This window comes from Acanthisitta chloris, unplaced genomic scaffold, assembly GCF_000695815.1.
Source record: "Acanthisitta chloris isolate BGI_N310 unplaced genomic scaffold, ASM69581v1 scaffold4216, whole genome shotgun sequence".
Lineage (NCBI taxonomy): Eukaryota > Metazoa > Chordata > Aves > Passeriformes > Acanthisittidae > Acanthisitta > Acanthisitta chloris.
Window position 1 is genome coordinate 12572 of NW_008676327.1, and position 15475 is coordinate 28046.

The following is a 15475-nucleotide window of genomic DNA, read 5'->3' on the forward strand; positions in this document are numbered from 1 at the left end:
CAAACGGATGGGCACCAGCCTGTGACAGTCCTGGCCCAAAACAGTGTCCTGTCCCTGCAAAGGCAAGTGGCAGCTGTGAGCCTGGCCTCTCCCTCTGACCTCCTGGGGAAATCCTGCTCACAGCCTGTGCCCTGATTTCCTTCTGTGGCTGAGGCTGCTTCCTGCTGTGCTGCAGGGTTGCAGTGTGAGCCCAGGCATGAGGAAGGCAGGTTGACTTTTTGCTCGTTGTGGTGCTGCCTGGATTTTGGGATGACCATCCTGTAAAGTTCCTTTTCACAGTTCCCCCGATCTTCCTCGTGGCAGAAGGGGTGCTTTGCCCTCTGGTATTTAGTGCACTTTGTGCAACCCAAGTTCTGTGTGTTTGGGTAGTTTTTTGGTCTTGGAGCTCCAGAGACAGAGGGAGGATCCTTGAACAGGCACTGGCAACAGCTCTGTCTGGGAATGTTCATGTGCTGCATCCCCTCGTGGTCTGGGGTACCAGCCCCCAGCAGCATGCCTGGCACACCAAGCATGTGTGAGAGCACACACGTGCACACCCGTGCGAGGAACAGGCTCTTCCCCCAGCGCCCACACCTGTATTTTCCTAACCAAGGGAGTACAATGCACCTCCAGGCAAGGAAGCCTTGGGGGAGTGGATATGAGGCTTGGAGAGCAAGCACTAAATCAGAGCATAAGTGCAGCATCCCAACATGGTTATCCTGCTGGAGCCTGAACCATTGCAAGAAGTGGTGTCCTATAGGATAAACCAGTAAGGAGACAACCCTAGGTCTAAAAGCTTAGCTTTGATCACACCAGACAAGACTTTCTTTGTCTCTTTCCTTCTTTTCATTTCATAAATTATGCCAGTCTCCAACCTGATGCTTGCCCAAAATCCCACCCCCTTTCCCCTTCCCAGCTCTTTCCTTCCAGGACAATTAGTAAAGTGTTTTGTCTTTCATTTGGATGAATAATTAATTTCCCAGCTTTGTGAATGATTCATGTGCCATATGCTATGGCGATGGGACGTGCCTGACACGGACACCTCGTACAAAGAGCAGCACGTTTCCCTGGCCCAGCAAGGGGATGGGGTGGGTGAGGAGGGAAAAGGCTTTGTGCTCCTGGAGATGGATAGTAGGAGACCCCTGGGCAGGCATAACTATGGCTCTGGCTTTGGAGGAGACAGGCATCCTGCCTTCCCCCAGTGCAGGATCCAGCCCGCGTGCCGCTCACGCGCTTCTCCCCATCCTTCCCGCTGCCTCTTTCCCGGCGCTTGGTTTCCCGCAGCCGCAGAGTGAGTCAGTCCCTCCCACGCGGCTGCTGGTCCCCGGGGGCATTGCCTCCCCTCCCAGGCACCCCTCTATCCTGTGCAGTCCCCAGGGCCTCCTCCTGCACCCCGACATCCTTGCAGAACTCCTGCTCTGGGGTAAAGTCCTTGCCCTCCCATGGGGGTAAAGCCTTAGACAAATTCACTGTGCACTGTTTCCTTGTGCTGCCATGGATCTTCCTCCAGGAGAGGAGTTAGCAGGGAGAAGCCTGGTCTGAGAGAAGGGACAATGGGTTGTTTCTACCACATCCTCACGTGAGGAGGTGGGATCGCTTAGTGGATGTCCTTGGGGTCTCAGACCCCTCTGTTGGCATTGAGTACATCCTGGTCCTGCTGTGGTATGTGCTTGCCTGTGCTCTATATCTCTTGTGGGGCCAGCTCTCCTGCCTCCTGTCAATGGCTTTAGGTTTCCCTCAGGTCTTGCATGTGCAAATGCAGTTTTACCAGCATCATCTCCCCCTGCTAAATCCTGTATCTGCTGAGAGGCAGCACAGGGACCGGAGGCAGGAGGGAGGTGTGGGGTTTGGCCAGTTCATGGTTTGCCTCATGCACCAAATCCTGGGGCACTTCTTCAGGAAGAGGTGGCCTTGGGGGGGATCATTTCATCCCTCAGATTGAAGGCTGGTGAAGGCAGATTTTGTCATTTAGCCTCATCATGCTGTGCAGGGAGTCTCTGGTGCCCAGTTCAGGGTTCTTGAAGCTACTGGGAAGGGCAGGAGCAGCAACTTTGCAGCAGTGCAATCCACTTGTGTCACGGCCCCAAAACCCAGAAAGAGCAAGCGAAGGTGATGGAGGCTTTGACGCTGCTCTGATCTGTGCTGAGGGCAGGACTTGGATCTAGTGTCTGTCCCCTGGTATCACCAAAGCAGGACTGATGTGCTCTGCTGGAGCATCCTCAGGGTGGCTGACCTGATCCTGCTAGCCCTGTCTTGAGCCAGGCTTGGACCCAAGAGCCTTGAATACATCCTGCTACATGTGATGCTGTCTGCAGAGAGGGGATTGAGTCACCTGCAGCACAGGGCCAGAATGGGGTAAATTCATCAGGTAACTTACTTTCTGTGAGCCGTTTGACCAGTGTATTAATTATGAAGTAGTCTCCCTCGTAGAGTCAGGTGGCAGTGCAAGCCTTCAGGGGCCTTTCCACTTAATTATAAATATTAATTTGTGCATCAGCCAGCCAGCCAGCACCCTCCCTGCCCCAGATTTTGAGCTGAGATTAGTCTGTCTGCTGTTCACTCTCTCCACCCAGCACACCCTTTGCTGGGACAGTTTGTCTGTGTGTGCCTCCGTAGTGGTCCCCGATGGAAATAGTTGAGGGATGCACAGTTTGGGGTGGGAGGAATGAATCAAGGGTTGATCTGATCACTCAGGGGTTCAACTTTTGCTTGGAGTCCCTGGTGTGAAGCCCTTTGCAGCACACCCTGAGCTGTGTGTTCTGTACAGTGGGTGCTGTAGTGTGGGATAGTACCCAAATTGAGTGCTGGCTCTGTGCTTTGCGTGGGCAGGGTCATCAAGCATCACTCATAGCTTGTTCTGTGCAGTCTCAAGGAGCAGAGAGTCATTTAAAATATGATTTGGGTTTTTTTCTCTTATTTTGGCCCCCTTGGGTAAAGAAATCCATAGGTGCAGGTCTTCAGCTGGCGGCGAGGGCGTGCGCTCTGCTCAGCTGCTGTGAGCTGGAGCTGTGCCGAGGGCTGAGCATCACTCTGCTGGTTGCCAGCCCCAGAGCCTGCAGGTGTGGCAGCCCCAGCAGGAGCTCACCCTCTGCTCCAGAGCCTCAAAATAAATAAAATAAAATAATCATCTGCGTTGCAAACACAAAGCATTGGATTATTATTTTTTTCTCCCATCCAGAGAGTGTTTTTGTCTGCTGGTGATTGCTCACTAGTCAATTATACTTTGGGGGATTAGCATATATTTCCCATCCTGCCTCCTCTCTCATTTGCATCCTTCCAAAAGCTTCTCTCTGCTCTTTTCTCCACCTGAAGTCTCTCTTCCCCCTTTCCTCTGAAGAAGTAAAACTAACCCCTTTGCCTGGGTGACCTATAAAAACGCCTTCACTTTTTTTTTCTTTCCTTCTTTTTTTCTCCAGTACATATGATGAAAAGCATGAGATCATTGGGATTTTTTTAGCCCAAATCTGGCAGCTTTTTTCAAATAACTTGGATGGTGAGATGTAATTTTAGTTTGGGTCCTTGCCTAAAAATAAAGAATAATTATTAGCACATCAGACGTGGATATTGTAAGTGATCGAAAAGGCTTTAAATTGTTCTACAGCTACCAGAGCTGCTACCCTGTGTCAGCACACAGGTCTGTCACAGCCCAAGTCCCATCTCTGGGCTGTGCATCCTCAGGAGCTGTAAGAAACCTTAGTTCAGAAATGGGATGTGCTGGGTGATAAGTTTTGGGTAAAAATACTAATAAAAGACATGTTTAGAAGGTTAATAAGCAATTGACAGGTAGATGCTGAAGTGTGAAGCAGCAAGGTGTGTTTTGAGTGTTGTGTTTATTCTTAGTAGTAAGGTGAGAGTGGTGTCTGTGCCATACCAGTAAAGCCTGCTTATTGGGGAGAGGTGATGTCTGTTAACTTAGAGCTATGGGAAAAGCTTGGAAAAAGCAAGCAGAAGCCAGACTTGCGTGCCTGGAAGCTTGGTTAGCTTTTTTCCAGCCACTTTGGTCCAGGGCTGCTCAGACCCTGCTTGGAGGCTCTGGGGTGATTTGGTGCTCTGGGATGGATGGGTTTGCTGGGAGAAGCTCCAGCAGTGTGTGCTCCCAGTGCATCCATCCTTGTTGGGAGCCACAGCTGTGCTTGCAAAAGGATGTGCAGACACCTATTTCATAGCGGTGGGGTCATCCTTTTGTCATCATTTGGTAGACAGGTCTGAGTGCAACCGCCTTGCTCTGGTGATCTGTCCAAACCTCCTTCTGAAAGAGCTCGTGATGTCCCCTGTCCCCCAGTGAGGACAAGGAGCATGTCACCTTGCCACAGAGGAGTCCCATTCTTAGCAGCTAATTTAGGGCGCTGGGAAGTAGTGCCCTGAAATCACCTGAACCTTGCCTAGAGGCTCAGCGCGACAGCTCTGGAGCCCTTCAAACAAATCTGGGTTAGCTGAGGACTTTGCAGCCAGGGTGCTCCCAGGTGCCAGTCCTGCCTCAGGAATGGGATGTGTGGTGGGGCTGGGAGAGCTGACAGCACCACCTCTATCATGATGTCCGTCTGGGTAGGACCACACCTTGTGATAGGAGAGAGCTGTTGACCCCAGTCTTGCTCTGCTGCCAGAAACCTTCCAGCTAGAGACAAGGGCTGGAGCCTGTGTCCAGCCCAAGAGCATCCCTGGCCTCCTGGAGATGCTCAGTCCTGGCTGGAGTCAGCATAGGGACTGCACATGCCCCTTTGGGAGGCTGGTGGCACACCAGGTGTTGGGACAGGAGGAGCAAAAACTGAAGGAGGGTCTCAGGATCTCCAGCATGACGTTGGCACAGTGTGTCCTCCACACTGGTATTTTGGGGAATGTTGGGCTACCCTGTTCTCGCTGTCAGGTTGTGTGAAAGGGATGAAAGCACCTGTGCTATTCTCTCTCCCTTGTGCTGCCGAGTGGCTGTCTTTATCATACTTATTGATTTTGATTTTACAACCAATTTAACAGCACAGCTCTCCCCAGCCTCTGGGTGCTCTTGACTTAATTAAGTCCCTTTTCTGCTCTCTCATCAGCCCTGTGGGTAGTGGGGGCTGGTCAAGGGCTGGGGCACAGGGACTGTGTGGGAAGGGTTTGGGGGAAAGTGCCATCAAGGGTAAAAGATCCCTGTATATATTGGGGATAAGCAGTGTGATACATAGGGAATTGTGGGTGATGCATCCCAACTGCTGCCGAGGCCAGGTTTTGCAGCTGATCTCTTGTGCTGGGGCAGGAAGGAAGAGGAGACTGGGAAAAGGCGCTGAAAGAGCCTGGTTTGCTGGTGTGAGAGCGTCTGGGCTGGCAGGGTATCCTAGGAAACCCAGCTGCCTTTCTGGAGGGACAGGTTGGTACCTGAGGTACCTCGGGGAGAGGGGGAGAGAAAGAGTGCTAATTGCTCAGCACGCCAGAGAGCTGCTCTGGCCTGTAATTAGATGAATTAGTGGAACAATGACCCAATTTCCCTTGGTTTTTGGATTGCTGCAAACAACCCTGAGGTTGCTGCCTCCCTCTGTCCCGTTCTCCTCCTTATCCCCTCCTCTCCCATCCCCTGCTGCTCTACTACAGCTTCCCTCCTCCTCCTCCTCGCCCAGCACCTGGGGACCAAGCCTGGATGGGAGTGGGCTCTGCCAGCATCCCTTTTCACAGAGAAGGGGCCCTGAGTGTTTCTACTGCTGGACTCGGTGTGCACCAGCTTCCTTCTGCCCCAGTTTGTTTTCCAGAGATGAGCTTGAAAGAAATCTTTGTGTTTTAAAAGAAAACCTCTGGAGTCCTTCCTGTGCCTGCCGGTTGCCTTCCAAGGTCATCAAACTTTCATTACTATAGATTTTTGAATATATGTGAGGTTCTCTGCTCCTTCTCAACAATCCCAGAGGTGGGACTCTAAGGAAGCTCCATGTGTGGAAAAAGCCAGAGTGGTTGATGGCTGAAGGTGCTGCCAGGGGACCATGGGTGACCATCAGGGATGTGACCCACATCTCCGGAGCACTGTCTCTGGTCCACGTGCCACCTGCCTGGAAGGGAGGTTAAGGGATGAACACAATGTGGGCGATATTGAGACCCCAGAGCATGATTGTATGGCATGGGTGATGGCCAGCACTGTGATGTGAGGCTGTCCCCAGCCACCCTGGCACATGGAGGGCATTGATGAAGGGGTGACAAGGCTCGGGGATCCTTGGGTGACTTTGGCTGATCACAGTGGCCCATGAACTTTGCCGCCAGCATCAAACAGGGCTTGCTGGCATGTGGCCTTTGGGAGGTGTTGAATCTCTGTACCTGCCCAGGGACACAGTCTTCCTCGTGACTTCCCCCAGCCTGGCATGATAACAAGGCTCTTGGCACTGAGGTGGCCAAGGGCTTTGCCTGGGATAACTCTGCTCTCCCTGTCTGCCTGCAGCATCCTTGCCACTGCCGGGACACACTTCAACACCCACGTGGACCTGCGGACGCTGCGAGCTGTGCGCGTGCTCAGACCTCTGAAGCTCGTCTCGGGCATTCCCAGTAAGTTGGATGCTCCTGGTCCTCCCCCCGGGGTGTCTGCACCAATCCCTGATGTCCTTCAGAGTGAGAGGGAGATCCTTGTGCTAGCTTGGGGGGTGAAATCAGGGAAGAGAGGACAAAACTCCTGATGTAGTGGAAACTCTAGGGTGGCAGCATTTGGTGTCCCTGGGTGGCATTGCCCCCTGCCCAGTCTGCTCTGTGCTGGCACAGGGCTGGGCTTGGCAGAGCCTGCTGGCAGCTCCACTTCCCTGGCCAGAAGGCAGTGGGTGGATCCTTTCAGGACTGGGGTTTATTCAGGGGAGATTTCTTTTTTTTTTTGTTGCAAGATTTCATCTGTTGGCACGGGGATAAATAAAGAAACTAGGCTGCTGCTGGCACTGGTCCTCCTGTCCCTTCTGCCCTGGGCCAGCAGGGTGGTGTGCTGGATCCATGCCTTGGGGCAATGAGAGGGATGGAGCTGCACGAGTCATGTCCCACCAAGTCCAGCTGGGACAAGGATAGGCAGGACACTAGAGTGGGGACTGGCTCCAGAAACAAACCCATCTGGAGCCTTGCTCTGCAGTCTGGCCCTCCCTCCTCTGGGATGGTGCTTTCCAACATGGTCCTCCTGCCCAAAGGGATCCTCCAGGCTATGGTGGCCTCTTGCATCTCTCTGATGACTGACTGTCCTCCTTTTGCCAGAGGTGGGATGGATGTGCCACAGGTGGATAGAGGGTTTGCATCACTGTTCTGAGCTGTGCTCTTTCTTTTCCCTCCCAGGCTTGCAGATTGTCCTAAAATCCATCATGAAGGCTATGGTGCCTCTCCTCCAGATTGGCTTGCTGCTCTTTTTTGCTATCCTCATGTTTGCTATCATTGGCCTGGAGTTCTACAGCGGGAAGCTGCACCGAGCCTGCTACACAAACAATTCAGGTGGGGACAAGGGGTCTTGAGAGTGGAAAAAACCCAAATTGGCATGAGCTGTTCCTTACCTCTCCCTTACCTCTGCTTCCTTTGACTCTCTGCTGTGTGTTTGCAGGTGAACTAGAGGAGCTGGACCCTCCCCATCCATGTGGGGTGCAGGGTTGCCCCCCAGGCTACGAATGCCGGGAGTGGATCGGTCCCAACGACGGGATCACGCAGTTCGACAACATCCTCTTTGCTGTGTTGACCGTCTTCCAGTGCATCACCATGGAAGGGTGGACCACAGTCCTGTACAATGTGAGTAGCTCTGCTCTGGGTCCCTTTGGGCACTTGGGCATGATGGGGCTGGGGAGCTGGACAGAGTATTTCTGGGTGCTGGAAACTCATAAGATCCTGAGTTTCCTTTGTGATGGGAATGGAGTTGGTCCGTCCCATTTGGGCAAGAGATGTGGGGGATAGAGGTGTGTTACGTGCCTCTAGAAAAGGGGACCTCTAAGAGCTTGGCCTCCATCTCTGAGTGAGTTGTGCAGCCCATTGCAGAGAGCAAAACCTCATGAGCATGAGCTGCACTCATCTTCCTGCTTGAGAGCTGTCCCTGGAGATATCTCTTTCCTTCCATCCTTGCCTTCCTGTACTCCCCAGGGCAGTTTCATGAAAGTGGATGTGGTCTCTGGGCACTGCACATCTGCTCTCCCTGCAGACCAGTTGGCAGATGTGCCTGTATCCCCATGGTGGCCTGGGAAAGCCCCAGAGCTGGGCTCAGATCCCTTCCCTGCAGCAGGGGCTGGGTCTCAGTGTCCGACAGGGAGCTGGGATCTTTGATATTTGTACTGATGGAGCAGGGAATGGCTGGGCTTGGGTTCCTGTGGTTTGCAGCCACTTGAAGCTGCTGATGCTCAAGCACTTGGGATGCCCAAGAAGCAACTTGGGAGCAAAGCTGGAAACGGAAAAAAGCTACAGGCGATCGCAAAGTGCAATATCATTGTGGGCGACTGGCCATATAAGTCTATTTGAGTTTGTGGGCTAGAAGTAACCATGCCTGTTCTGTTCCCAGCCTAATTTCAGCATCAATTTTAGCGTCATTGCACTGGGAATGTTTTTATACCCCGGTTCCCATAATGCCCGGAGATTTGCAGAGTGGCATTGCTCTGCAGGAGGCAAATTGGATGGCTTGTGATGGGGGAACATGCATCAGGGGTGAGTCTGTCATCAGTGGAAAGGCTGTTCTTTAATCCCAGACCAAGGTACCAGGCTGCCAGCATTGGGCCTCCCACTTGGTCCATCCCAGGGTCCTTCTGGAGATACAGAATAGTGTGTGGACAGATGGATTGTGAAACCTAGACTGGAGTAGAAAGGGGAGAGTACATGGCAAGGGCTTGACCTTACCATGAGGATTTGGTTTTCCTCTTCCTAAAGGAGGTGGAGGTGTCAGGATATTGCTGCCTTAGTGGGGGAATTAAGCAGGATTGAACTACCTGAATGTCCAGACCAAAAAAGTCGATTTCTTGTCTGTTTCTGGTGTGTCAATGGGATTAGAGATTTAACTACAGCACCTATTGCCCAGGCATAATTGAGTAGAGCAGGGAAGGTGATTTTCTAGTGCCCTGGGCAGCTGCTGCCTGCTCCCACCACTGTATGTAGCCTGTGCATACCCGTGGCTGGTGTCCTGTACCTTGTTCTTGTGTTAATGACTGTCTCTTTGCAAGAACTGCTTCCATCAGTGCTGCCCATGTCCCCTCCTCCCTGTCCTTTGGCGCCTACAGCAATTAGCAGCAGCACTCCCTGTGCTAGAGCCCTGGTTGCGGTGTGCAAGGGAGTGGGTGAGCTATAGGGATGAACAATTTATGGTCTGGTTGGCCTCAAAGATTTGTTTGAGAAAGTCTGGTCTCCTGCTGCTTGGGATGTCCTTATTGGGAAGGCTGGAGCCAATCTGTTCAGTGTCTGTGATTTGCTGGTCCATCACCTAGGTCTTACTGGAGGGTAAGGGTGGGAGATGCTGCTGGGGGCACTGAAAACTACACTGATCTAACACACAGGTTCCCTTGTTTACCAGCATAGCTGATAACTGGGGGCACTCTGGGACCCCTGGGGGGGTGCACACAGCCCTGGCATCTCTCGCAATGCCAGGCAGACGTGCTCTGTCACTGTGTTCTGGGTGGCTGGGGCCATAAATAAGGTTCCTCCTTTTCCCAATCCTCTGCAAAAAATAATCTATTACTGACCTGTAATGGAAAGGATTAGGGACCTTCCTTGGCTTTTAATTGAATGAGGATTTGGGCCTTGGTATGGTAAAATGCTGCTGATTCACTTTGAGGGGTGGCAAGGGATGGTGTTCCTGGCACTGCTGGGCTGTACCTCCTGTCCTTCCCAGGGACACAGCTGTCTCACAGGGTGTCTCGGGGTGCCAAGGTTATGGGTGCTCTGTCCTTTTACTGCTTGGAGGCAGAAAAATGGATTGATGCCTTTTTTTAAATAAAAAATGAGGGATGCACATGGGGGATATGGTCCCTAGGGGTTGCAGGAAGAGGGCTGGGAAGCGCCAGGGATGCTGTGCCATCACCTTCATCACTCAGAGCAGCAAACCAGAGCAGGCTCCTGCTGCTAACCAGCATGGACCTTGCCCAGCACATGCCCCAGGTTTGGGAGGCTCAGTGGGGCATTCTACTTTCCCACCAGGATAAAGTGATGGGAGCCTGTGTCCTTGCGGATTAACGCTGCAGGGGAGAGGGAGATGGCAGGAAAACCACTTTAGCAATCTCTCAAAGAAATTGCTTACTATAGTATTCCCCTGTGTAACTGTATCATGATTTTTAAGATCCATTTTTCCACAATTCTATGTAGTCTAGCAGCGTGGCTCCTGGAATTTACAGGCAGCATCATGAAAATCTAATTGGCCTTGTGATAATTTCCACATGTGTTATTTCATGGATGTGCCTGCTTTTTGCCTTCTTTTCATCAGCCTTGTTTCCATGAAGGTAGAAATCACAGTATGGGTTAAAAATTAAAAAGAAACTTCAAATTGTGGAGTGTTATGGCTTATCCAGCTCCTGTCCCTGTGAGCCTGGGGGACTTTAATTTCTTTTAGGGGGGAATTTTCACGTTGTTACTGTCTCTGTGCTCCAAAACAGGGGCTAAGGAGTATTTTGCTTTTCTGCTTATACTGGAGCAGGTGCCCATTCCCTAGGCTGGCTTGAGAACAAACCTGATTTCTGTAGGGACCAGAGGGAAATACAGTGCTGGCAAAGAGGCTCACTGTCCTACTTCTCCGCCTCTGCAGCCGTGCTGGCATGGGGCAGGGGCTGTGTTGCAGTTTTGCCATTATTAAACAGTGATGCTGAGGTCTGAGGGGGTGGCAGAGCTGGTGAGGAGCTGCTGGTGCATTCTGTGGGGCTGGCCAGACACAGCACAGGCACTTGGTGATGCTGGTGGCTTCAGGTGCTCAGCCTGGCTCCCATGGCCCAGAAAGCAAACTGGAGAGGAGTTTGAAATCAATATTACCTCCAAAACGCCAACTCCAGAGGCTGTTTTTATTCACTGCAATTGTTTATTTGCTTTCCTGTTTGGAATTGCTCAGCCACTGTGCTTGCAGGTAGTGAGGAGGAGTTTGGATTGACAGGATCTGCCTCTCTCCTTTTTCCCCCCCCTACTGCCAAGATGGGAAAAAAACCACCAGTGGAGAGGATGTGGTGAGGCTGTGGGCTGGTGGGTTTTGCAAGGAGAGGGGACAGCCCTGCCCATCCCTTCCCAAGAGCACTGCTCTGTGCTCTCTGAATCCAGTCACATCAGTACAGGGAACTGCAGCCCCTGGTTAGGATTTAGTGTTTGTACAACCAGCAATACAAGTGTATGGAGAAAGCTGGTGTTTACAGCTGTGGGAGCAATGCCACTGTGGAGAGATGCAGGATTCAGGGCTGCCTGCTCCTCCTAGAGCAGGTCTGGAGCACAAGTCTGATGAGAAGAGACTGAGGGAGCTGGGGGGGCTCAGTCTGGAGAAAAGGAGGTTCAGGGGGCGACTTTTTCACTCTCTACAACCACCTGACAGGACGTTGTAGCCAGGCGGGAGTCAGGCTCTTCTCCCAGGTAATAAGTGACAGAATGAGAAGAAATGGCCTCGAGTTGTACCAGGGGAGGTTTAGATTGGCTATTAGGAAATATTCCTTCTCCAAAAGGGTTGTCAAGCCCTAGAACAGGCTGTCCAGGGAAGCAGTGGAGTCACTGTCCCTGGAGGGATTTGAAAGATGTGTGGATGTGGCAGTTTGGGGACATGGTTTAGTGATGGGCTTGGCAGTGCTGGGGGAATGGCTGGTTTTGGTGATCTTAGTGGGCTTTTGCAACCTAAATGATTCTGTGATTCTATGAATTTGTTCCAAGGTATCCAAAGGATAATGGAGACTCTCCTTTATTTTACTGCATAGGTGCTGCATGTTGCATTCTGTCAGGTTGAACTCCTCATCCTCTTGTGGCACAAAGGATTGGGACCATAGGGAAGCAGGAGGGTAAAACTGTACAGGGAGCCTTAGGAAATGCCAGGGCTGAGTGCTGGGAGCCTTTGTGGTGCTTTTGCAGCAGGAGGAGAGTGTTTGCTGTGGGAAAGAACATCAAGTCCTTGTCAACTTCCAAAACACCTACCTTCTGTCAGGTTGAACTCCTCATCCTCTTGTGGCACAAAGGATTGGGACCATAGGGAAGCAGGAGGGTAAAACTGTACAGGGAGCCTTAGGAAATGCCAGGGCTGAGTGCTGGGAGCCTTTGTGGTGCTTTTGCAGCAGGAGGAGAGTGTTTGCTGTGGGAAAGAACATCAAGTCCTTGTCAACTTCCAAAACACCTACCAAAATGCAGTGGTTGTGGGCAGAGCTGTGTGCCATAGCCTTGGGGGAGATGGGCTGTAGGTCTTATAGCCCTGTGCAAAGCTGAAGAGCTGCCTGCAGAGAGCCAGGAGGCTTCAGAGGCGCTGGTTAGGTGCGAAGTGTGAGCTCTGTGTGTGGAGACAGCAGCTGAGACGCTGCAAGAGCGACTGTACAACATGAGCTGCTGCAAGGATGGGGATTTGCAGCAAGCATGACTCAACCACCACGTGCTTCCAGCATGCTGGAGGTGCTGGGGCCAGGAGTGTGTGAGGGGAGGACACCCCAGTGTCTGGGCTTTCCTCTAAATGTGGGGTGCAAAAGGGTTTTGATAAATGTCACCAGGTGCAAGACGAATCTCACTGCGTGCACAAGTTGGATTTTCATGCTGCTGGGCACAGGGCTGGTTTTGTCTGTGAAGCATCAAACCTGAGGTTACAGAATCACAGAATGGTTTGGATGGGAAGGGGTCTTTTAAAGATCATCTAGTCCAACGCTCTTGCCATGGGCCAGGGACACCTTCCACTAGATCAGTTTGCTCCAAGCCCCATACAACCTGGCCTTGAATGTTTGCAGGGTTGGGGCATCCACCACCTCTCTGGGCAACTTGTGCCATTGCCTCACCACCCTTTATTGTAAAAAATATTCTTCCTTATATCTAATTTAAATCAATCCTCCTCCAGTTTAAAACTGCTACCCCTTGTCCTGTCACAACAGGCTCTGCTAAAATGTTTGTCCCCATCTTCCTGACAAGCCCTCTTTAAATTCTGAAGATCTTCTGAGATCTGCTGGAGCCTGGCTTTCAAATGTGGTGACACATCCATCCTTTTTTAAACGGGGACTGTTCAGGCAGCTCTGATTTAGGGCGCTGGGGAAGGGAGGTGTGTTATGTCACTGACTATGCTGGCACACATGGATCAGAGATGGGAGCAAGGCTTGGCTGTCCTGCTCCCTGCCAGGTCTCCAGTTGCACTACATGAGTGGCCTTGGAGAGTATCAGAGGAGAAATCTGTTGCAAACCAGTTATTTTTTCATGTGTGTGTGTACAAAATTGCTCATTGTATGTTGACATAAATTCCTGGCTTGTCAGAGTTGTCCCTTGGGATGCTCAGCCCTCAGCTGCTCTCCCTGAAGCACCTTTGTGTGAAGAGTGTGAGTGTGACCTGAGCATCGCTTGTGTCTGGGTGGATTCCTCCTCTTGCCTTTTGGAGACTGAGGACAGTGCCTGGATTTCTGTGAAGCAGCCAGGGGCCAGCAAGATTAGTAACTTGAGCAGAGTTTTCCTATTTTTGGGGTTTGTTCAGACCTGAGATGAGCTGGGTATCTTCCCTGAGCCCCAGTGTTTCCAGGAGCTGCTGCAGCTCCCCTGGACATTGGTGTCTGTTTCCTGGGGTCAAGAGCTGCAGCAGTGCCAGCCATGAAGGGTTGCATAGACTCTGCAGCAAGGGCTTGTGGTGCAAAGGTCTCCAAAACAGCACCTGGCCTGACACCATGGGCAGAGCACTGGAAGAGCTTGGTACAGCAGTGATCCCACAGCTGGGGGCTGAGCCTGCCCTGCTGCTCTTTTGGATACTGTGGAGGGTGATGCTGGGAGTGTGATGGATAACGGTGGCTCCCAGCAAGGAGCTGTGCTGGCTAGATGAGATCTCTGGGGAGAGGAGGAGGGAGAGAGGCTGGAGAGCGGGGGAGGTGGGAAGGGATGGCAAAAGAGGGAAACCACTTGGCTTTTTAGCCCTCTGTGCCCTGGGACGACGCCAGGCTCTCAAGCCTGAACGGTTGCAAAGGGAACAGGAGTCCCTTCTTATGTGTTTTAAATTAAAACACAACGCACACAAAATATCCTGTCGGGGAGGTATGAAAATTTAATCAGCACCCAGAGCTCTCAGCAGCTCTGTAGCGAGCACAGATCGTAATGCCTCTGCAGCTATTCCTGGCGGCTCCTGGCCGTGCGGGAACAGCGGGATGAGCTCTGTACTGGGGGGAACAGGAGCTGCCAAAAAGTCCCCAGCACTCACAGCACTGCAGGACAGAACCCCTTCCTCCTTGTTCATCCAAAATGTTAAACAATGAGTGTTTAAAATGTGATTAAGTTAGAGAGGAATTCAGAGAGGTGACTTCAAATTCCACCTCGAAGGTTCAAACACTTCCTAACTTAGAGAAATGAGCTGTTTTTCCCCAAATGGCTCCAGTTGGTGCCCGTGCTACCAGACGTGGGTGCTGGAGCCTGTCCCCACCAGGCACGTGTGTGGCAGCCAGCCTGCTCTCCCCTCTCCTCCCTTTGGAAAACGGCTCTTTCTCCGCACTCAGCAAAGCCAGACCCTCACCAGCTTGCCAAATGTCTTTTTTTTTTTCTTCCCCTTTTTCCCTCTGTGTGTGTGTGTGTGTGTGCTGAAATGACACAGCAAGAAACAAACTGTGTCTGCTGGATCCCAGCTTTCAGGCATGTTCTATCAAAAGCTCCCTGCCCACACCCTCCTCCCTGCCCGCGCGGGAAAGTCTCACTCCTAGCTGTGGAAGAGCAGAGGGGATGTGCTCCAGTATAGATGCTCTGGCACTGAACGGTTTGCTGTGGAAGAGCAGAGGGGATATGCTCCAGTATAGATGCTCTGGCACTGACCAGCAGCTCCAGGCTCAAGGATGGGAGGTAGCAGAGAGTCTCAGTACTGCCTGGTCTCTCACTGCTCACCTTTGTTAAACCTGGGACTTGTAATTGCATTAGCAGGTTTGGTGCTGGAAATTGTCAGGACTTGTAATTCCATTAGCAGGTTTGGTGCTGGAAATTGTGTTGGCAAGGTTTTGAAAAGATGTTTCCATGCCTCTTGATGAATGTGCTGCTGTGCATAAGGGTTGGGTTATGGGGGTCCATGAGTGAGGTTGTGCATGGATCTGTTGTCCCAGAACATCACAGCTGTAGCTGGGGGTGTTCCTGCATCTAGGAACATCTTATAATGACGATTATCATCTCTAGGAACAACATATGGGAGCCTGAGCTGCCTCTCTGGGCTTGCAGTGTGCCCAAAACAAAGCAGAGATCTGGCCTGTAAATAACTAAGCCCAATGGGAAAACAGCCCCAAAGCTAATCCAGGGTCTGGGTCCAGCTGGAGAGGCAGCAGCACTGGCACATGGATCTGCACTGGGAACACTGGCACTGCCTTAGCTAAGAGCAGAGTCTAATAAAGGCTATGAAGCTTTGCAAATGCTCCATCAGGCAAAGTTCATCCTGCCTGTGGGCCATCTAAGAGGGTGCTGA

General features: G+C 51.8%; 1 protein-coding gene across 1 annotated transcript in view; it reads left to right on the plus strand.

Moving 5' to 3' along the window:
- LOC103803517 (voltage-dependent R-type calcium channel subunit alpha-1E) overlaps positions 1–15475 on the plus strand; it is a gene marked incomplete at both ends in the record, with an annotated part of 78717 nt that overhangs the window by 4573 nt on the left and 58669 nt on the right. The window contains 3 exons of the mRNA XM_009076078.1: positions 6374–6477; positions 7237–7389; positions 7496–7677. Of these exons, the coding sequence (XP_009074326.1) occupies positions 6374–6477; positions 7237–7389; positions 7496–7677 (439 nt within the window). The remainder of the gene's footprint in view (positions 1–6373; positions 6478–7236; positions 7390–7495; positions 7678–15475) is intronic.